General features: G+C 50.7%; 3 protein-coding genes across 8 annotated transcripts in view; 2 read left to right on the top strand and 1 right to left on the bottom strand.

Moving 5' to 3' along the window:
• Positions 1-1,837: 1,837 nt before the first annotated feature.
• c22h6orf136 (chromosome 22 C6orf136 homolog) lies at positions 1,838-10,192 on the top strand. Of its 2 annotated transcripts, none has more exons than XM_086192905.1 (7): positions 1,838-1,995; positions 3,557-3,777; positions 4,681-5,352; positions 6,472-6,560; positions 6,646-6,846; positions 7,500-7,569; positions 8,478-10,192. In XM_086192905.1, exons 2-7 carry the CDS (start codon positions 3,700-3,702, stop codon positions 8,673-8,675), a joined length of 1,308 nt encoding a protein of 435 aa, XP_086049031.1. In that variant the 5' UTR covers positions 1,838-1,995; positions 3,557-3,699; the 3' UTR covers positions 8,676-10,192. The 2 variants fall into 2 exon arrangements, with proteins under 2 accessions (XP_086049031.1, XP_086049032.1); XM_086192906.1 differs by having other exon boundaries at positions 1,863-2,084.
• Positions 10,193-13,925: 3,733 nt separating this feature from the next.
• bag6l (BCL2 associated athanogene 6, like) overlaps positions 13,926-21,972 on the bottom strand; it is a 20,478-nt gene continuing 12,431 nt past the window's right edge. For 4 of the 5 annotated variants that reach the window (XM_086192887.1, XM_086192888.1, XM_086192885.1 and 1 more), the window contains exons 20-25: positions 21,830-21,964; positions 21,389-21,451; positions 20,424-20,621; positions 17,821-17,928; positions 17,292-17,438; positions 13,927-16,861 (exon numbers count right to left, since the gene is read on the bottom strand). In XM_086192887.1, the coding sequence (XP_086049013.1) occupies positions 16,763-16,861; positions 17,292-17,438; positions 17,821-17,928; positions 20,424-20,621; positions 21,389-21,451; positions 21,830-21,964 (750 nt within the window). In that variant the 3' untranslated portion in view covers positions 13,927-16,762. Of the gene's footprint in view, positions 16,862-17,291; positions 17,439-17,820; positions 17,929-20,423; positions 20,622-21,388; positions 21,452-21,829; positions 21,965-21,972 lie in introns of all 5 variants that reach the window. The other variant, XM_086192889.1, reaches the window with a different exon arrangement.
• On the top strand, positions 14,567-15,821 carry LOC147241085 (dynein regulatory complex protein 9-like). Its single transcript, XM_086194350.1, has 2 exons — positions 14,567-15,460; positions 15,762-15,821. Exons 1-2 carry the CDS (start codon positions 14,567-14,569, stop codon positions 15,819-15,821), a joined length of 954 nt encoding a protein of 317 aa, XP_086050476.1.

Raw genomic sequence — 21,972 nt, 5'->3', positions numbered from 1 at the left:
TTCCAGGCTGCACGAGGCAATGCAGGCAGGGCTACCATTTTACAAAAGGATATACTATAAAATATCTTTAGCAGGACAATGAAACAATGTACTGTGCAACGAAATATGCGAAACGGTCAGAACTTTACAGTGTCGAGAGCATGAATGAGCTGTAGGGAATTTGAATTTAAGATCGAAAGACAAATGCATTTGAATTTTGATAAAATAAATTTTACGATCATCACATGAACCTAGAACCTAATTTCCAACAAATGTAAAAACTGTGATGAAAATGTAAGAATCATGAAAGGGATTCGTCCCATCTGCAGCAAAGTGAAAATCCTCTGCTTTCACAAATCTAATAACTTCCATCCATCATCCCTCCATCCACCCATCCACCCATCCATCATCCCTCCATCCATCCATCCACCCATTCATCTATCCATCCGTCCATCCATCCATCCATCCATCATCCCTCCATCCATCCATCCACCCATTCATCTATCCATCCGTCCATCCATCCATTATCCATCCATCCCTCCACCCATCCATCCATCCATCATCCCTCCATCCATCCATCCACCCATTCATCCATCCATCTGTCCATCCATCCATCCATCCATCCATCCACCCATCATCCCTCCATCCATCCATCCACCCATTCATCCATCCATCTGTCCATCCATCCATCCATCCATCCACCCATTCATCCATCCATCCGTCCATCCATCCATCCACCCGTCCATCCCTCCACCCATCCATTCAACCATCTATCCATTCATCATTCATCCATCCATCCCTCCACCCATCCCTCCATCCACCCACCCATCCCTCCATCCTCCCATCCATTCAACCATCCCTCCATCCATCCACCCATCCCTCCATCCATCCATCCCTCCATCCATCCCTCCACCCATCCCTCCACCCATCCCTCCATCCACCCACCCATCCCTCCATCCTCCCATCCATTCAACCATCCCTCCATCCCTCCCTCCATCCATCCATCCATCCCTCCATCCATCCCTCCATCGCTCCATCCATCCCTGAACAGGTCACCAGTCCATTACCAATTTTCTCAAATTAATCTTCAAATAAATAAATGAAATATAAAATGCAACTTTTTATTAATGTAATTATTTTATTCTCTATTTCATGCTGTTGGGGGATTTGTTTACGATGAACATTCTCATCATTCCTCCATGGAGACACCATGAGTTGTTTCCTTTTTCACAAGAGAAACGCGTCCAGTCGACCATTGCTGGGACGCCATTTGTCAAGAGTCCTTTCACGTGTCCTGATCATGTGAGCAGAACTTGGGCTTCATTCTCCTGACACGCTGACAAGGTTCACTCTCATTTGTTCACAGCTCATGTCTGTCATATTTGTTGTCTGCCTCACATCAACTCATAAATAAACCCAAACAATTCAGAGTCTGATGTATTTCACGAATGTGCGTTCATGCTGTGAATACTGAACAGTGTTTCAAACATGACAAGCTGAACAGAGGCTTGGCCACATCCATGCTTGCTTTTAGATCCTTTGATCAGTGGTTAACGAAGTGAAGAAACATGGGAGGGATTCAACGTGGATGAAATCATAATCAATGCATCTGGAATTTTCTTTTGTCCTGAGCTTGTGGAGGGAGCATGTGGATGCCAGCCTGGCACTGCCATGCTTGTGGTTATTTTGCTGATCCATAATCAATACAAGAGTGGAGACAGACCTGGGTGACACCACGCCCTCCTGACCTCTTCAGTTCCGCTCGCTGGCCGTTCAAACTTGTGTGCACCTCAAATACAAGCGGGTAAAATGCTAAATTGCAGAAGGTGGGTTTTCCACAAGATGACACTAACGCGACATCCTGGATGTAGTCTGCCTTTAAACTTCGAGGAAGGAGAAGAAGAGCAGAGAAGGAAGCTATTGCTTGGCGATAGTTGCCATATTTCCCACAGCTGTGAAGGCAGCATCGGCAGGCGTGTGTGGCCGGGCAAGGGCACAGGCTGGAGTGACACTTGTGTAAGTGCTTATCACTATTGTGGATTATTTGTCTTCACATAGATGCGAACTCCGAGCAGAACCGGGCCCGGAGACCCGCTGCAGCTCCGGTGAGAAAGGTGGAGTTTCGTCTGTCAAATGTAACGTGACAGGGACGTTTGCCAGCCGGCGGCTCGCTCTCTGCTAGCTGTTAGCTTAGCTGCTAGCCGCTACCGTTGGCTGTTCCAGAGAGCGCTAGCTTAGCAATGTCAACGTCAGGGATGTGAGCTGGAGGTGAGTGGGGAGCAGAGTCCTCAGATACTCTCGGTCTGGCAGGGTGACTCCGGATGTTGCGGGTGAAATGAGACGAGTTTCCATTTCCAGGTGAAACGGCGTTTGTCACCTGAGAACGACCCTCAACATCACTAATGGCGTCAGCTCTGCTCCCCCGTGCATTTGCCCAACAACCGCGGGGATTTTTGTTGTTCTGGACTCGTCATCAGACTGTCAGCCCGGGTTTGTCTCGGTGTCTCGCTCGGCGGACTGGAACACCGCTGCCGGTTAGGGAGCGATGAGACGCTGCCGTTCACTTGGTCAAGGATGAGAACGTACACGACCGGAACTTGTTACTAGATGCCGGTGTCTTTGATTCGTTTTTCTCCAAATGTCATCGGATGAAATCCCAGTAGTTTCTGTGTGATGCTGATGAGGGATGGAAGGTGAGCCCGAGGTCTCGCCCGGGCACCGCAGCCGTCAGGCAGCGTCTCCGCTCGGCTGGAGCCGCTGCCTCCGCCCGGTTCATTCCATCCTTGCCGTCTCGGTCTCTGATTACAAGCGTGTGCTGCAGGTCACGTGTTGTTCAAGAGTCGCCCAGCTCTTTGGAGGCTGCGGGCCACCAACAGATCCGAGCTTCCTGGAGAACTCCTGACCCACAGCTCTCATTCTGGGCCAGGACGTGGAAGCGCCAGCAGTGTTTGGTACAGTTTAAAGCTGCAAATGCTGACGTCATGTAAACGCAGCGTGAGAGGTGGCTGGCTACTTAAGAACTCTGCAGTTCTCCAGAGGTGGATCACCTCCCTAGGGAGGCGTACAGGTGGATCCTGACTAGATGGCCGAACCCTCACTGGTGCCGCCCCCCTGCTAAGAAACTGGTACTTGTGATCTTGTTTTTTCACTCCTGACCAGGTGAGAGAAGGAAGGAAGACTGACCGGTAGACCCAGAGCTGTCAGAGCTCTGTGTTAGAGAGTCCACGCTGAACTGCTCCCTCCGCTCCGCTTCTACGGCCGTCTCACGCTCCTTAGTCCCCTCACTTTAGAACTGGACCCCAAATACTGGCACTCCTTTACCTGGACGACCCACGTCTTCCTGCTGGGAACCAGGACCTCAGACGTGGTGGTGCTGGTCCTCGTCCCAGCCACAGTGAGAGCTGAAGGTCACGGACCGATGATGTCATCAGGACCACATCGTCTGCCAAAGCCATTGGGATAAATGTCTGAGAATCTCAAGCAGATCTATGTTTAGTGTGTTGTGTCAGTAGGGTTTAAACTTGGCGTGACGTGCTGGAGGTCACGTGTCATTCGCTCCCGTCTCCTCTCCGCTCAGGCCTGTTGGCGTAGAGAACCTGCTGCTGTGGTCGTGAACAGACACGTCACACCTGACGGAGCCGGTCCGTGTGGCTCGGCGGGTCCTCAGCGGTGTGGGTAATGGTCAGCTGGTGACAGGGTTGCCCTCTGGCCCTGCGGTGAATGGCTGTGAGCAGATGGGGTTTCGCCTTGTGGGGGGGTGGCGTCCGCAGCCACGGCAGAAGCTGGAGCTTCTCTCAGGTAACGTGCCTGCTTCTCTTCATCTCTTTGACTTCTTGTTTCAGTTTTGTGAAGGGCAGCAGGTTGGTGTCGGAGCAGAACCCCCATCACCAGCATCTGAAAGTGTTAGCCCGCCATACGCCAGGGCGGCATCACACGTTTATCGTTGGGACGGGTTCCTGTCAGACTGAACCTCCTATCAAAATAACAACATGGCCGAGTGCAGTATTCAAATCACGGGAGATGAAGTATTAGTGAATGTATGTCAACATATACAAAGTATTGTTGAAATATCACAGCCTGAGAGTCTCAAGAAAACACCTGTTTGGTACAGAGTCCTGCAAACTCCCACCGCTACGCTTTCAAAATGCTTCTGAGTCAAAATGTTGATGATGCGAAGAAGGACGTCCTGTAATGTTGTGAATCGTGTCAGTCAAAATCATCCCGTTTGGTATTTTCTCAATTCTTTAGCCCATTTCTTCGCCCGAGTGCAGCCTGAGAGAGTGAGAGGGTCTGAATCGATGCTCTTGGGTCTGTTTCTTTGTGGATTTCCTGAAAAGAAGCCGGCAGGTGTCAGAACACCTGGAGAGAATTTCCTTTGAACTCCCCAAACGTCTCCTGGATCGAGAGGACGAACTGAAAAGATCGTGACCAGGCAGCAGAACTCGGAGTGGAATGATCATTGACCCTTTTTCAGTGTCACGTGTCATTGGTTTCATGTGTTTTACTGCAGCCTCTCTGAGCACAGCTGGGGGGCGTGGCCTTAGATGTCAGCATCCTGGTGCCGTTGGACCTGCTCAGCCTCCACCCGCGTCCTCAGACCGAGCCAAATCTGACAATACGTCTTGTTTTTACAGTTGCTGGCCTCAACCAATGTTGTAAACCCTGTATCCGTGATCACCTGAGTCCTTGTTCCTCTTTCAGGTGGTCAACTTGAAGCAGATCTGTCTGACACACCCCCTGAGCAGTGCATCATGGGCCTTGGCGCCCCCAAATAGCCTGAGATATCAGATCGTTAAACAGCCAGTGCTGTCCCACCCGTTCCATCATGCCAGCCAACCACAGAGCGGTGCTCATGATGAGGAGGACTGGGAGGAGTGGCTCAGCATGCTGTTGCCGCAGAGCGAGTCTGGGGATCTCCACACCCTGCAGGAGGTCCCGTTGTTGGGTCAGACGAAACTGTCAGAGCTCCTTGCCCTGGGGGCTGGCAAGTCCGAGTTCTCCTTCCATTTGACCACTGTGGACGGCAGCAGAGAGGATGACATCAGCATCCACAGCTTCAGGAGAACCAGCGGAGAACCTAGTGAGAGAGAACATGGCTGCTTCAGAAGCCTGTTTGAAGCAGAGAGGTGTCCCGCACCCTTCAGGATCGGCTCTCACTTTTATTGTTTCCATTGCCCGGGAACGGAACCGTTGACGCTTGACGGGTTGAAATCTAGATGGGACGTTGGACTTGACAACAAGCCGATGGATTTGCCGCTGCTGCATCCTACCTCTCTGTGTGGCCCTGGAGAGGAAGCTGGGGGGGCGCATCCTGAAGGAAACGGGGAAGGGGAGGAGAAACTGGCCTTGGCATATGAGAGGCTGAGGATAGAGGTAGGAGCCCGTCACCTGCATCACCTCATTCTGCTTCCCTGTCATTTTTCTTGCACTCAACCCAACCAAACCCAACCCTGCATGAGGTCAGAGGTCAGGGCCACAGCCTGGTCTGCTGACAATAAAGAGGAACTCTGAATGTACGATAGACACCACGGGGCCTCTGGGTCTCCTCCAGGGAGTCCAGGAGCTCAGAGGCTCCTACACAAGTTCAGAGTGGGGATAGAAGCAGGCTCACTGAAGGCCAGACTCTGTTAGTGACTGGTGCTGAGTCACTGTCAGCTCACTGAGCCACGCTGAGCCTGCAGGCTGCTGCCTGTAGGAGGCGCAGTGGCAGCTGAGGGGCCGGGGAGAGGGGGTTGAGGGGGTCTGTAGCCGGTGGCTGCAACACAGGATGAACAGAGAGTTCTGCTCTGGCTGAGGTCACGATGTAAAAGTAATGAGCGCCTTGTAGAAGGGAGCTGCTCTTCAGTATGAAAACAAACAGGAGTTTGCTGCTCGTCATCATTGATTGGACAAGATGGTGGCGTTTGGGATCCATGAGGTGGATTTGATGTGGAATGATTGACCTCTGCTTCCCTGTGGCCCCTGTGGCGATTCCACCATCAATCATACATGGATATGATGTGATATATCTATCTATCTATCTATCTATCTATCTATCTATCTATCTATCTATCTATTTATCTAGATAGATAGATAGATAGATAGATATACACACACATATGTATATACATACATATATACATACATATATACACACATATACATATATATACACACATATATGTATATGTGTGTATATATATGTATATGTGTGTATATATATGTATATGTGTGTGTATATATGTATGTGTGTGTATATATGTATATGTGTGTGTATATATGTATATGTGTGTGGAAAAAATATATATATGTATGTATATACATATATGTATACATATATATGTATATATACATATGTATACATATATATGTATATATACATATATACACATATATATAGATATAGATAGATATCATATCATAGATACATATATATGTGATATACGATATGATTTATGATACGATGCAGTGTTAAGTTGTAGTTGCTGAAAGTGTGAACCGTCTCTCTTGCAGCTTCCAAATATCCTCATCAAGAACCAGAACTACACCATCTACTCACCTGATGTGGAATTCATCAACGGACTCATCAACACCAGGACCAGGTGAGTCAGCGCTCCAGAGTTTTGTTTCCATGGTGATTGTGTCTCTGCCGGTGTCATCTGACCGTCCCTGTGTGTGGGGTCGCAGAGGTCGCCTGGTGTACCGGCTCACCGTCTCCCTATGGCGCCTCCTGTGTCAGTGCTACCTCATGGACGCTCGCCTGCAGGTGTTGAAGCTGACCAAGCACATGGAGGACGGCACCATCAAGGCTCGCTGGAGGCTCCAAGGCCTTCCCCTCCACATGCTGTTGCTACGGTTCTACCGCAAAGACAAGTCTGTCTTGTATAGGTAAAACAGCGCCGTCCGTGGTGAAAGGCTCATTCACAGCCAATCATGTCCCCTGAGTGTTAAACACTTTGTTAGCGTGGCTCTAACCTTGATCTTTACATCGCTGTATCAGGTAACGGCGTCTAATGTGAGACGAGACTGCACAGTAGGACACATGTAGCATGCTAGCGTGTTATCATGAGCCGGTGTGTCATGGGAGCTACCTTTAGCGTGTTCAGTTACTATGGACAACTGCAACTTTCCAGGTATTCCAACGAGTTGGAAATGAAATTCTGAATGAAATAGTTTTGATTCCATTTATCTGATGAGTTGTGAAGGTGATGCACGTACTGAGGCTGCCCAGGTACCACACAGATACACTGTACTCTCAGAGCATCCTAGTATACTGCAATATGAGGCCAGTACCAGCTCCAGTCCTGTTTGGGTCTACTCACCAGTCTGTGTCGTTTACTTTACTCCGGATGCAAATTCTGTCACGTCCTCTTGAAAACTTCCCTAACTGGTTGTTCGTCTAGAATGCATTTTTAAATAAAGGTTCGTGAAGTGCTTGAGCCACTTCTACATCTCACCTTATGATGTCACTTATGCGTTCAAGACTGTTCCTGCTGACGCTTCTGGTGGTTTGTAACTGAAGTCTGTGTGTTCTGCTCCAGGTCCTACGATGCGTTCTCTACCTTCTACGTCGGCCAGGATGGACTCATTCACTGTCACAAAGTTGAGAAGGTGAGCGGCTTCCACTCGCTGCTGGAGAGTCGTGTCTGCCAGGGTTGAAAGCTTGAAACTTTAACCCCAAAGCAGTGCAGGTCCTTTGTAGAGGAAACCATGAGGACGTAGAGACCTCCACTGCCGGTCCCTCTGTCTGTTCTGATGCTAGAACACAAACAGGCGTTGGGGGTCCAGACCGGCATGAAGGACGCCTCTAAAAACCCGCCTCTCTTGCCGAAGTTGAGGGTTTGACTTTAAATCATGTTGGAGTCCTGAGGTGCTGCTGACTCTGTAGCTAACAGCTGACAGCTGCCCTGGACACGCCCACATTCAACCACAATGGTCAGCGTGACCCCACCCGCTGATCAGGGAGGAACAGCGATCAATACTCACGAGTGTCACCGCAGATCGATGACATCAGACTGTAAGAGCATGATGTCATCGATCAGTGCCATCCTGGTATCATTTAATAATAATAGTTCCTCTGGGGGGGCGGAGAACTTGGCTGGGTTCTGCAGGCCCGGCCCCGAGGATGAGTAGGGTCGTGGCGTGTGATGATGTAGCGACCCATGTGAGAGCGATGAAGGTGACGGTGGCGTCTGACAGCCGGTTGAAAGATTGTGCTCACTAAGCTACAGAGGTACTCGCTGATGCCACAGCATGGGGTGGTACTAGAACAGCCGGTTCTCCGACGTTCTACGACGATCTTTGACGGTATCATCGTCAGGCTGGCCCGCTCCCCCTCCCTCTGCCGGGGGGGGGGGGGGGGGGGGGGCGACAGAGGAAGCGTTGATGAAGTGTTGATTTGGTAAATATTGAGCTGCGTCACACGGATGGTTGTCACGTGTCGGCGGTCCAGATGTGCGTTCGCTCATGTTGAACTCGCGCAGGCTGCTTCCTCTGACCTCTCCGTCTCTGTGTCGCAGGTGATGCCTGCTCAGCCCCCCCTCCTGCCCAGGGTCAGGGCCCTCCTGGCCGGAGCTTTGGTGGCTCTGGGGGTGCAGGAGAACCGACCCGCCCTCAACCTGCTGCCCCTGCTGTTGTCCTCACTACGGTCGGCCAGAAACGGAGCCCAGGATGGCGATTCGAGGGTGTGTCCTCCAACTCGCTCGATCTCCGTGTAGGAGCGTGAAGCCTCCTGCTGGCTCCCACTGTCCCTCCTCCACCTCCAGACCTGACCCTGTTCCCTGTGTGTCTGTTGTTGGACCTCATCAAGGTCAGGTGTTCCACTGGGCTCGGCTCATGGCAATCATCATCACCATTGTTATAATTAATGCCATCACGGTTTTAACAATTTGAAAGCAGAAGCTAGAACTCAAGTCTAGAAGGACGAAACATCGGGACTGTACCTTGGACCTCTGATGCAGTCTCTGCTCCACCGGTCTCGTTGCTGCCATGGTAGAAACGACAAACACCTTGGAGGTCATTAGCTGAGCGAGTGGAGCTCCTCTTCTGTTGCTTTCCGGGGTTTTAAGAACTGATGTGCCAGCCCCGCCTGACTGAGACCAGCTGACGGCCTCCCCCTCCTCTCCAAAACCTTCAGCTGTTCCTTTCAAAAGCTCCTCCCCCGCCATCTCCCGCCGCCACCACCTCTCATCTGGTTGAGTTTACTAGCTGCTTCAAGCTGACGAACCTGCAGTTGGTCGAACTGACCCAGGGTCAGGCTACAGGGTTTTATCCTCACAATCAAGCGCTACCTTCGTCACGCCAGAACCACAGTCACAGCTGTGTTTCCTACCGAGCCGAAGTCCAAGTCCGGAATTTAAAAGTGACATTTTTGTCCCTATTAGCTTGTATTTCTCTCCGTCCCAACCCTTGGGGTACAGAAACGTTAGAGGAGGTCTGATGACGCGTCATACGCTTGAGTTCCCAGCATGCCCAGGGTTTGTGAGCTCAGCCTGTGGACCATCACCTGATTGGCAGTCACGAATAACCACATTCACAGTGTTAAATAACAGCAGCTAGCAGTTCTCCTGCATTTAACACTCAAGGTTTCATCTCCAGTTCAGTCAATTAACCACGTGATGCATTACACGCTGCTTTTGGCGTATGAAACTGATAGATTTACCCTGATGCTGTCGGAGTGGGCGTGGACTCATCCTTGAGTGGGCGTGGCCTCCGCCATCATTTCCACCCATAAACTAAAGAATTGTGACCCACTGACCTGTGTGGATGGCTGTTGGGATTTGAATGGCGGCGACCTGAGGTCTGGCTCCTCCCACAGAGGTGAATGAAACATGAGCATCAGTGTATCACTTTGAAACATGAAGTCAGATTCCACGACTCATTGTTCCACAACAGTGACCCCCCCCCAGGAGCTGGAACCAGACTGGACTCGGACATGAAGGGCGGGCCGGTTCGTCGACACGTCCTCCAACATCTCCAGTGTCTCTCTAAACAGACGAATGCTGAGTCCTAGAGGAGTGGGTGTCACTCAGCAGCTCACCTGCTTGATACTAGTTAGCACCCTTCAAACAGGCAGTACTGCATGCTGAGAGTAACATTACTGTGGTAGGTGGAGGACTACATCCTCCGTCTGGTGTGTATTTATCAGCTTCTGTGTTGCTTCATTTCCACGTGTGCCGCTGCAGCAACTGAATCCTGGTGGTGTGAATACAATAAAATAAATGTATGACTGATGGTTATCTGGTCGTCATTGGATCTCCAGAGGACGACGCCGAGTATCGGCCACGAGCCGAGGGTCTCGGCGCCTCCCGACGTCCCACGGCAGCTCCAGTTTCACACCTGATCTCAGATGTGAAACTGGAGCCTGAAGCATCAGGGTCCCCCAGTGGCTGGAAGCCAGGGTCACGTTGTTGCTGGGGCAAACGCAGGAACCATCAGAGCAGAGCGCCATGACCTCCAGAACAATCCAGTGATCCTCTACTTGGAGGAAGAAGTTCATCATTGTTCATCCATGCAACCACGTCGGGCCTCTGCACTGGAAGGGAGCAAGTCCAGGTCTTCAAGGCTTCAGTCGGGTGTTGGCAGCCAGCCAGGTGATGTGGACCCAGCATCAGCATAAAAGCTGCATTTTCCAGAGGGAGTCCCTGGCTAAGCCCAGGTCGAGTCTGCAGACCTGCGACTGACGGTATCGCACACACGTCAACGACAGTTTACACCAGAATTTGTGTGCAAGGACACAAAAGGTGTTAAATTACTGTGAAACCTCAACAGGCGTCAGAGCCATCAGGGCCCCCCTACAGCCGCCAAAGGTTCTGAGCTGTTGACCGCCCGCTCACACGCCACTGCAAATGTAGGAATCACACGGGTTTACTAGCCAACGCAAGTGAACTCGTGGCAAGCGTGGACGCTGATGTCTGTGTGAATATGAACCAAGAGGCAGTGAGCGTGACGCCGACAGCCAGGCAGCAGGAGCAGGACCGTGGGGCCGCAGCACACTGGGGGGCGTTCCATCCTCCCTCACCCCCCATAAGTGAGTCAATAGAAGGCTAAGGCCCCCTGGAGGTCACATGACCCTACAGTGGCGCTTATCTGGGGCCTGAAAGACAACAGAGCGACTCGACTTCCCTCAAGGAGAGAAGCCCCTCCCAACTCGAGAGGCGTCATTCACTCCGTCATTCTCCTCACCGAGGCAGATTCCTCCCGCTTGGCTGCAGGGGTGAAGGGTGCCGCCAAGCTCGTCAGGATGAGAACATTTCAATTCTAGAATCACTCGTGACTTTTCATCAATAAAAGCTGAACCTGTTTAAGAGCTCTTTGCAGCCATTTTACATTCCGTCAGACAAAAAGCTCGCCATCCGTGTCTGTTAGCCGCATGTCGTCGTTCCACCGCTGGCTGTCGTGGTGGCGTCCAGCAAACCAAGTGGGCTTCATTCATAATTGGAAAACTTTCTGGGGGAGACCTGGTCTGATTAGGAGGGACGGCACTCATTTCTAGAAATATGACCCAGTTTATAATAGAACCAGAGCCCTGAGAACCCAGAGTTCTGACCAGGAAGCAGAGCTGCCGTCTTACATGCTTCTCGAAGCGTCCACTAGGGGGCAGTTACCCACCCACACCCCATAGAGACTGTGTCTGTCCACCACGCCAGTTTATTCACTCCAGTTCTGCTGTAGAGGAGTCAATCAGAAAAACCTCACCAAAGTTAACACAACACTAAATTAACTCAGCAGAATATCAGAATTAGATGAGGACGATTGAATATCAGACCTCTGATGCTGAAAACTGAACCAGTGAATGAAGTGATACCTGACAGTTGTGTTGACCTGCTGAGTCTCACTGAAGCCTGGCTGGTGATTGATGAGGATGCTAGTCTGAATGAATCCACTCCTCCAGTCACAGGAACACTCACATTAAACTCTGACAAACTGAAGTTCTTGAGCTGGGCCCAAACACCTGAGGACCACCTGATCTGATGAGACAGGTACCCTGGATGGCACCACCGTGGCCTCCAGCACCACCGTAGGAACCTAGGAGTTCTCCTTGACCAGGACCCTTTAACTCCCACATTCAACAAATCTCCAGGACGCCTTCTTCCATCTACGTAACATCGCTAAGATCAGACACATCCTGGCTCAAGAAGATGCAGACAAACTAGTCCCTGCTTTTGTCACTTCCAGGCTGGATTACTGCACCTCCCTCCTACCAGGCTGGACTAATAAGTCCCTAAAGACTCTCCAGCTGGTCCAGAACGCTGCTGCCGCGTGTTGACTAGAACTGGTAGCAGAGACCAGGTCTCTCCTGGACTGCTTCTCTGCATGGCTCCCTGTCAGATTCAGAACAGAATTTAAAATTCTTCTTCTACCATCAAAGACCTCAACAATCAGGCTCCTTCATCCCTGACAGAACTCCTAGTCCCCTATGATCCAGCTAGAACCCTTCACTCCCAGGATGCAGGGTTCCTGCTGGTTCCTAGAGTTCTAACAGTAGAATGGAGCCAGAGCCTTCAGCTATCAGGCTCCCCTCCTGTGGAACCGTCTCCCAGTTTCAGTCCAGGACCCAGACCCCCCCTCTAGGTTTAAGAGCAGACTTAAGACCTCCTTGTTGATCAGGCTTATAGTCAGGACTGCTTAGGCTGGCCCTTAGATCTGCTGCTATAGGCTCAGACTGCTGGGATCTCCCATGATGCACTGGGCTTCTCTCTCCTCCTCCTGTCCTCATACGTGTTACTAACTCCTCTTCTCTCCCCTCATCCCAGATCCTGGTGCTGCTGGAGGAGGCTCCAGACCTGAAGAGGCTCCAGCTGCCACCCGTAGCTCCACCTGCTCACGTCCCCGTCTGTCCATCAGTCTCTCCTCCTTTCTCTCCCTCTTTATCTCTGTCCCTCTCTTTCCTTCTGTCTCTCTGTCCTCCTCCATTCTCTGTCTGTCTCTGTCCATCAGTCTCTCCTCCTTTCTCTCTCTCTTTATCTCTGTCCCTCTCTCTCCTTCCGTCTCTCTGTCTTCCTCCATTCTCTGTCTTTGTCTCTGTCCATCAGTCTCTCCTCCTTTCTCTCTCTTTATCTCTGTCCCTGTCTTTCCTTCTGTCTCTGTCCTCCTCCATTCTGTCTTTGTCTCTGTCCATCAGTCTCTCCTCCTTTCTCTCTATCTGTCCCTCTCTCTCCTTCTCTCTGTCCTCCTCCATTCTGTCTTTGTCTCTGTCCATCAGTCTCTCCTCCTGTCTCTCTCTTTATCTCTGTCCCTCTCTCCTTGTCTCTCTGTCTTCCTCCATTCTCTGTCTTTGTCTCTGTCCATCAGTCTCTCCTCCTTTCTCTCCCTCTTTATCTCTGTCCCTCTCTTTCCTTCTGTCTCTCTGTCTTCCTCCATTCTCTGTCTTTGTCTCTGTCCATCAGTCTCTCCTCCTTTCTCTCCCTCTTTATCTCTGTCCCTCTCTTTCCTTCTGTCTCTCTGTCTTCCTCCATTCTCTGTCTTCGTCTCTGTCCTGCTCTCCTGCTCTCTCTCCGTCCCCACTGATCCTGGATCTGCTCCACCTTCCTGCTGGTAAAGGAAGGTTCTGGTGGCTGCTGTTGCAGGATGTGCTTGCTGATGGAGAATTGTTGGGTGGAGGTTCATTGAAGGAGGGAGGTGCTGGACCTGCTTTACTTGGACAGAGTCAGGACAGAACTTTGGTTGGGGTTTGGAGACACACAAATAAACCTGACCTGACTTGTGGTCTTCCTTTATCCTGCTCGACAGAGGTGGGGAGAGAGAAGCAGACGTGGTCGTAGTAGCGATGATCTTTAGAAAAATAACGTGTGTAGATCACCAGGAATCCAGTGCCTCCCTTCACCGCCACAAACTAAAACAGTGGGATGACAGATGAGCGGCGCTTCCCGCTGTCTCACCCCAGGGTTCTAAACTCTTTTCATGTCATCTTGTATTTTTATTTTCCATCCCGTTAGTCTGAAGAGCCGCAGACCCATGAAAGAATGTCAATAAAGGAGAGGAGAAAGACGGAATTAGACGTTGATTTATTCCAGTGACGTCGACAGACAAACCTTGACTAACTACAGCAACATCACGGCTCGGTCGGTACTGGCCCGTCCCACACACACACACACAGACAAGTCAGTATGGTTCTGATACACACTTCTCTAGAACTTCACTTTTCCTAATACAGTAAGAGTCGCTTCGAATAATTTAGCCCCCCCCCCCCCCCTCGACTAAACTAATGGTTCCAACTATAAACCAGCACAAACATGAGAAGTACCAAGAGCAGCTAACCAGTGTGCTGGAGCCAGGGAGCCATGCTGCAGGTGCGCCAAATGGCATACATCTATGGTTTTATACATTTAGAGGAAATCTACATCTTGGGTTTGTCCGTTGTTGCACTCTGATGGTCGTGACGGCCGTTTCCTAAAATGGCTGCCAGCAGTTCCTGACGTCGATCACAAGCTGCTGCTCGCATGCTTTCAGCGCAGACGGCGACTGAGCGCCGGCCTGAGGTGACAGTCATCTCAGTTATCTTGAATGAGCTGGGAACAAAGAACTTCTTCCCACGAGGAGTCCAAGAGGTTATGAGGAGGAGAAATCAAAACCCTGCATCATCATCCCTTCCAGCGACTGCAGAGAAATGTCCTTGTCTCGGACCCAGAGTCTCAGACTGGCAGCTGTGCTGGAGGAGTGCTCCAACCAGTTGGACATAGTGGGGCACAGTCTGACAGTCCAAATGGGCGGGGAGTGCGCCATCGCCAGACCTGAGCTGCAACGGGCCCCAATGACCAAGCTTCAACTAGACGGTCAATACATCTCCCAGCTGGTGGCCAAGCTGGTGTCAGAGCTGGAGCGAAAGCAGAGCTTCACCTGCCTGCAACAGGTGCTGGAGGCAGAGGACAAGAGGAAGAGGGACGAGAACATCCTCAAAGAGGATAAGGCAGAACGGGATCGAAGAAAACAGACTCTCCAAAGGCAGCAGGAGAAGCTGCAGCAACAAAATGAGAAGCTGACAGAAATGCAGCAGGTTGTCAAAGACCTGAGGCACCAGCTGAGTGAGCGACCAACCAAGGCTGAGAAGAAGAAGCTGGCAGATCTAAACACTGCCATGCAGGTCAGGAAGACACAGATAGAGACGAGCCAAGCTGAGAAGCAGCTGGAACACCAGCTGGAGAAGCTGAGGGAACAGCTGAAGCACGAGCTGAGAGTTCACGAGGAGTCCCAGACATTCCTGCTCATCCGACACGAGGAGTTGCTACAGCAGCTGCAGGAGTGGCGGCGGTGCACCCAGGAGATGCTGCAGGAGAAGAAGCAGCAGCTCCACACCGCCGTCTGCAAGAGAACGGAGAACTCCAACAGCCTGGTGGAGATGCAGAGGACGATGGCGGGGATGGAGGAGGTAATGATCGAGGACATGTTGGAGAAAAAGGAACGAGAGGAGGAGAGCAGGGCTGCTCTCCATATACAGGCCTGGTGCAGAGGCTTCCTGGCCCGCAAAGACTTCCGCCTCCGGAAAGAGGAGGAGGAGAAGAAAGCAAAGAAGACAACAGGAGGAAAGAAGAAGAAACAAAAGAAGAAGAAATGAGTTTTCAGCAACACCCCCTGGTGGCAGAGGAGGAGAGAAAGAGATTCATAAACCACCTCCTCACAGTACCTGGGGGGGGGGGGGGGGGGGGGGCAGGCACTGGGCATGACCAGCAGTTACCGGCGTTGCTTACAAGCTGCAGTTTCCACATACACAAGAACAAATCTACTGAGCGCCGTGGTGACGACCATCAACTTAGAACTGGAATCAATGAACTTCTTCCGGTCTGTGAGGTTCTCTGTCCAAATAGGGAGGCCTGAGGTCCAACCACAAGACCTGTGGTGAGCTGGGAGTCTGGGCTCTCACCTGACTTTGATCTCAGTTCAGGGATCACAGCTCTCAGAAGTAGAGCTGAATCATGTCAATCACCTCTGTCACACCAAGCGTTGCCCCAGGCCCACATCAACCCCCCACGCTGCCCCTCTGTAATACACACATGACCGTCTGATCCGTGATCAGCCATCGTAACTACAATCATGCTAAAATAACCAATCGGCCATCAAGCAACACGGGACTGGCAGCGAGGATGACGACGACGATGATGTCACATTTGGAGAGCGGCTTGTCTTTATCGGGACATCTGCTGGGAGTTTGGAGTTGGCTGACAAAGATTAATGTTCATAAGGAACAGGCGTCTTATGGGAATCCAGCAGTCTGTTTTATTAAAAAGGCTTCTCTCACATGTACAGCATCACCGGGAGCTCTGGAGCCGCCGCCCCGCTCCTCCGTCGACCGTGCAGCTCTGTTGCTCGAACTGATTTATAGGACAGATACATTTTTATGGCATTCCGAGTTTCTAGGTCCTCCGTCGACCGTGCAGCTCTGTTGCTCGAACTGATTTATAGGACAGATACATTTTTATGGCATTCCGAGTTTCTAGAGCCTCTAAATATTTATAGTTATTTTCATAATTGAATTTTTGCAGAAAGAACCATCCTGCCAATCTGTAGATCCGTCAGGTTTGTAGCTCCAGTCGTCTTCTGCAGTGACCTGACGGTCAAACCGTCCTGAAATCAGAGCCTCACTTAACAGATTCCACTCGTCTCTGAGAAGCAAAGGGAATGTTTGAGCTCGAGGGAACTCATCTAGCTGATGGAGGGTCCACGGTTTGCAGGCTGGAACCAAGCCAGGCGATGGAGCTCTTGTAAGCAGGAAGAGGGAGGACTCACTAGCTAAACTCATCAACTGTCGCATGCTTCCACACTGCGTGTAGCGTGTACAGATCCTCTTGCGTGACACACAGGTGAAGGATTACGAGTCCTCCATGGAGAGAGCCCGGTGTGTGTTTGGGAACCGCTGGGCGTTGTAGTCTGGATCGTCTCTCACTCGCTCTTTGATGTCATTCTTCACCTGGTAGGAGAGGAAGAAGAGAGAATCTCCATCACGGGACGTGTGAGCCACAAGGAGGAGCAGCACAGAGCGCCGCCACCTCACTGCTAGAAGGTGGTGGGTTTGGACTGGCTGGCTGGGGGGTGTAGCACCGGGCAGAGCCACATGTATGCGCCCACCCAATCAAAAGCGAGGATACCATTTTTTGGATTAATTCTGATTGATATTACTGTCTGCATCTTCTCAGCCAATGGAAAGTAGCAAAGAACACAGCTGCTAACAGGAGACCTGGAGCTCCAGATGAGATCCTCTGGTTTACACGGGGTATCTAGTGGATTTGGTGACAGAATGTCTGGCTGACTGACACTATGAGTTGATTCAAGCCTCTCGCCCAATGTCAGCTGGGGGATGAGTCGTGGCCGTCAAGTCAGGAGGCAGGCTGTTTTTGTACCTGGGAAGTGTAGGCTTCCTGCAGCTCTGGCCTCTCCAGCTCCCCCTGCAGGCTGCTGGGTGCGGTGACGGGCAGGACTCCTGCCGAGCGAGCAGCTCTACTGACGGCATCTGACAGGGACAAGTGAGGTCCTTCACACTGCGTCATCTTGGAAGAAAAATGCCTTCATTAATTCAAGTAGAGGGAAAAACGACTGACCTACCTCATAGGACCTACATGACCAGACTGTGTGAAAATGCACCAAGTGACACTTAGTAACAGTGAAGGACAGGAGAGGGTTGAAGGTCATGCTGTCAGTCAAATTTGATGAAGCCACACCCCCACTTCCTGATAGATGTGTTACCTTTAGATTAGACTCGTGCCTTTAAGACACTTGGTGACATCACAGGGCTCAAGACCAGTGAGTGAAACCCCAATAAAACACTTCTAGACTGGACTCAAGTCTCAAAAGGTGGTATTGGAATGTTTTCTAGGAGGTTTAGGAAGGTTCTGGTTGCATCCATTCTTTGCTCTGATCTCCAGTGCTTACCTTCCTCCTCTTGGCAGGCATCCCATGCAGGTAGGCATCGGACAGCGGCGGCTGGGATTTGATTTTCCTCTGGGACAGCATGTCATGCCTGATGATGGGAACCCATTCCTGACACAAACACCACATGGAGGACCAGGTTTGTCTGTCAGTGGAACCAACCAGTGATTTACAGGAGTTTCTCACATTTGCCAGGTTTCTAGCGCGAGAGCTGCTCTCCGTGGTGCCACAGAGATGAAAACACGTGTGACGGCTGAGATTTTGTCACCTCCCCGACCAGCACCCTTCTTGGCTGGACAGGACCAAGGAAGACTCTTAGTGTTCCAGACGTCATCCATTACACATTAACCAGGCGTCTCTTTCCATCCTCGCCCTGATGCGTGCGCCCTATTTAACCACGTTGACTTAAGTTCCACAATCATCTCCAAGAACACAAGTTCAGTTCTTTTGACCTGGCTCATGGGAGTCCTGACCAGCACGTTTCATCTCTCACTGACAGGACACCACCCCCCTCCTGTGGACAGTCTGCATCATCCCAGTCCCAAAGACTCCTGGCCCTATTGCCTGAACATCTGGACCCATCAAGGCCCGTCTGCCCTCAAACCTGGACCCAAATCAGTTTGCTTATAAAGCTAACAGGTCAACAGAGGACGCCATCACTACTTAGATCCTAGATCTAATACTTATTCACCTGGGTTGGGACTCGGCGAGAGCAGTCGCACTCCTCCTCTCCTTTTCTGTTTGACTATCATTCTTTGTCTCAACTTCTATCCAACGCAGCTGTGAGCTCTCTATCTAAAACTAATCATGGAATTGATCAGCTGGTCTCTCAACGCTATTGACACCATTTTTCGACAAGGAAATCAGGATCGGAGGAACCTGCCTGTCCGCATGGAACCGACCCTGCGGGCTACGTTCTCGATTCCTGGGGGAGTTGGCGTACCGCGTGCTTGACGCCTCTCTCCGTGGAGGACATCGAGGACCTCTACTTATTTGGATTCATGGTTGTGGGGCTTCTCCTCCTCGGACTTGGAGGTGCCCTCACATACCGCAAAACTGGCAAGACGACGGCTGTCACCAGATCTGGACCTCCATAACTGACCGTCATTTACAACGCAATTATTGAGGCTGGCAAAGCGGGGCAACAGCAGACTCTTGAACTGAAACGCAGGATGGAAACCATCTCGGAGCAGTTGGCCGCTCTGCGAAGAGGAGAGTGATGTTGAAGAACAGAAAAATTTAACTTACAATTTGGACTGGACTGAAAGAGAAGACGGATTGGAATGTGTGCTCCTCTGCCCTAACCCAAACACAGCGACCTTATCGGCTACTGAAGGTCATCTGCCCACTGTTTATCCTCCAGGAGAACTCCTTCTGCCTTGGTGACGTAAATGGCACGTACTATCCTCCCCCCCTCCCCGTGTGTTCCTGACCCCCCCGCCTCTGCCCTCTCCACCTCCCTTGGGGTGGCAGTGCCTGTTGGCTGCAGCCTGCCCCGCCCGGGCTTGGTGGCGCGGCCCTGCTGCGACGCCTCACTCTCACTTGCCTCCATTGGGTCAACGGACTGCTCAAGTTTAGCGTACATACACAACAAATGTATATGTGCTGTTGTTAAGTTTCTGAAGTGTACCATTATTACTTTCAATCTGTAATAATTGTGACGGCTTGTGATAGTTGTATCAGGCTTTGAGTTGAGTTGTGTAAAACAAATTTACCCTCGGGTACAAATAAAGAAACCTTGAACCTTAGATTCTGGATCAAGGGTTTCCTAACTAACAGCTCACAAACAGTTGAAGTGGGCGCTGTCCGCTCCTCCACCCTGAGCCTCAGCACCGGCTCTGGCTTCTCTCCCTGGGCCACGAGAGCTCTGAATATAAAGACCGAGTGTGGATCTTCCACCAGTCCATGGCAGGGCCAACACATAGAGACAGACAACCATTGGCTCTCCCAGCCACACCTACGGTCAATTTAGAGTCTGGATTAACCTGGTCCCTCTTGATGTCTTTGGACTGTGGAGGAAGCTGGAGTACCAGAGAGAACCCCCACAGGAACAGGGAGAACATGGAGACTCACACAGAAAGATCCTGTGCTCCAGCCGGGGCTCCACCCACAACCTTCTTGCTGGGGGGCCACAGTGAGGACCACTGTGCCACCGCGCTTCCGAGTGTGGGTTAGGGTTAGACTTGACTCTAGATCTTGACTGTATAAACTGTCAATGAATCAAAATCTTTTCAGTGAATATATTGCTTTCTAAATTGTTCTATTTAAACTTTTATTTTACTGTTTTTACTTCTCTGCACTTCCATCTATATGAGTCTACCTGCACAGGTTTCTATTGTGTTACTACTCTCTTGTGACAATCTGTATAATCTCTGGTTCTGATATGAGTGACACAGATTCTCCTTCTCCTTCTTCTATTTTCATCAAAGCAACTAGGATGATGAAAGCTGATCAATACTTCTGCATTAGAAGTTGTCAATTTTCCATATATTTGCCTAGAATCAATTTTTAAAAAATCACTGCACTCTTTTACAATGACATGAACAACACCACATGTGTGCAGTGACAGGACACAATCAGAAAAAAGAAAAGGAAAGACTGCTTACAGGTGGAACTGACGCCGCCCACGGCTCCATCTCAGGGCCCATCTCCACCCGTCCTGGAGGGGCTCCAGCAGGACGCTCACCGTCCCCTGAGGCCCTTTTCTTCTGCCCAGGAGATGCTGCCGTCTCCCCACTCTCACCTGATGAAGCCATGGCCTCCTCCGCTGTGGTGGCAGGGGTTGGAGATAGAGTCTCCCCCATCTGACAGGAGGAGGACCACATCAGCCTTCGTCACCATCATTGATTCATATGTCATTTCTAAACACAGCGTAGAAAGTGGCGTGCGCCTTCTGTGTGTGCAAACTTTCAGATTTAGCAAAAAGGAACTTGAGGGTTGGATGTGCGCTCCTCCAGGGAGGCTCTGACTGGAGAGCAGGCGGAGTCACCGCAGTGAGCTGACGTCAGACGCATCATCAACCTCACATGTTCAACACCACACGTGTCCAGACGCGTCAGACGCGCGTGCCTATGCTAGCTGACATTGGGCGAGAGGCAGGTTCACCCTGGACCCTAGACCTCGCAAATGACTTAAAGTCACAATGTAAAGATGGACGCTCACATGAAACTGAACCATTTATCATTTTCAAGTGAACCTCAGTTTAACATATTCTGCTAATTTTCACAACATTCTTGTGCATTACAGGCAGTGATTTCATGTTGGATACTGAAGTCTTTAACTGGGACCATGAAGTTGAACATTGTTCCAATTCAAAGAATCCAACTGATGTTCTTCATCGTGTGGCTTTTACAAGTGCAACACAAATGTCTTTCAATGATCGGTATGAAGCGCATCAAGAACTGGAAGAACATCAAGATAAAATCAGCTTTGTGTTCCCTGCTCGTAACCTTCGTTGTTAACAGAATTTTTATCTGGACCGGTCGGCCGTCTGGAGAGAGCCGATCGTCCCAATTTGGATCATTCGGTTCTCCTGCTTCTATCAAGATAAAGTAGGAAAAACAAAGTTCACCTCCATGTTCTGACTCTCAGCTGGCTGCTCAGTGACGGCGCCTGGCCTCTGGTTCAGCTCAGCCTGGAACAGCAGCACAGCAGCAACGTTCATGTTTGGACCTGAACATTCAAACTTGAACTTCAAGGGCACTTTACCAACTCAGCCTTCAGTCTGTTCTAGGTTTTCAGCCCTTCGACAACCGGTGTGGGCTGCCTGGTGCTGGTGAAAGCAGTGAGCACTCAGACGTTCTTCTCAGCCCGGTTCCAGGTGAACCCTTGTGTGATTCAATGGCACTGAAACCCCTGATTTCCTCACTGTTGTTTTTGATATCAGGCAACACTGATACTTTGATCAGGGTCAAAGGCCACAGTAACTCTCCTCTGAATGTCACACAACAGTTACACATGAAACCAGGGGCCCGTTTTTAATGAGGAGCTGGTTGGAGCTGCTGCTTCTTACCTGTGTAAGTATGACGTAGTGCTGGATCTGCTCCTCAGTTACTGGGTTGTGTTCCAGAATGATGTGAAGCCTCATAGACATCATACTGGTCAACCAGTTGACCAGACTGGGATTGACCTCTGTAGACATCCTCCTCTACACAA

Source organism: Aulostomus chinensis, chromosome 22 (genome assembly GCF_037954235.1).
Source record: "Aulostomus chinensis isolate RoL2024-O1b breed Wild chromosome 22, RoL_Achi_v1.0, whole genome shotgun sequence".
Lineage (NCBI taxonomy): Eukaryota > Metazoa > Chordata > Actinopteri > Syngnathiformes > Aulostomidae > Aulostomus > Aulostomus chinensis.
Note: the sequence above shows the minus strand (reverse complement) of the source record. Positions and strands in the feature narration are given on the sequence as shown.

Coding starts and splice junctions, on each gene's coding strand:
- c22h6orf136 (XM_086192905.1), top strand. CDS start 3,700: ATGGCTGTGAGCAGATGGGGTTTCGCCTTGTGGGGGGGTGGCGTCCGC. Junction 3,778..4,680: donor GAAGCTGGAGCTTCTCTCAG/GTAACGTGCCTG, acceptor TTCCTCTTTCAG/GTGGTCAACTTGAAGCAGAT. Junction 5,353..6,471: donor ATGAGAGGCTGAGGATAGAG/GTAGGAGCCCGT, acceptor TCTCTCTTGCAG/CTTCCAAATATCCTCATCAA.
- LOC147241085 (XM_086194350.1), top strand. CDS start 14,567: ATGTCCTTGTCTCGGACCCAGAGTCTCAGACTGGCAGCTGTGCTGGAG. Junction 15,461..15,761: donor AAGAGGAGGAGGAGAAGAAA/GCAAAGAAGACA, acceptor CTGTCCAAATAG/GGAGGCCTGAGGTCCAACCA.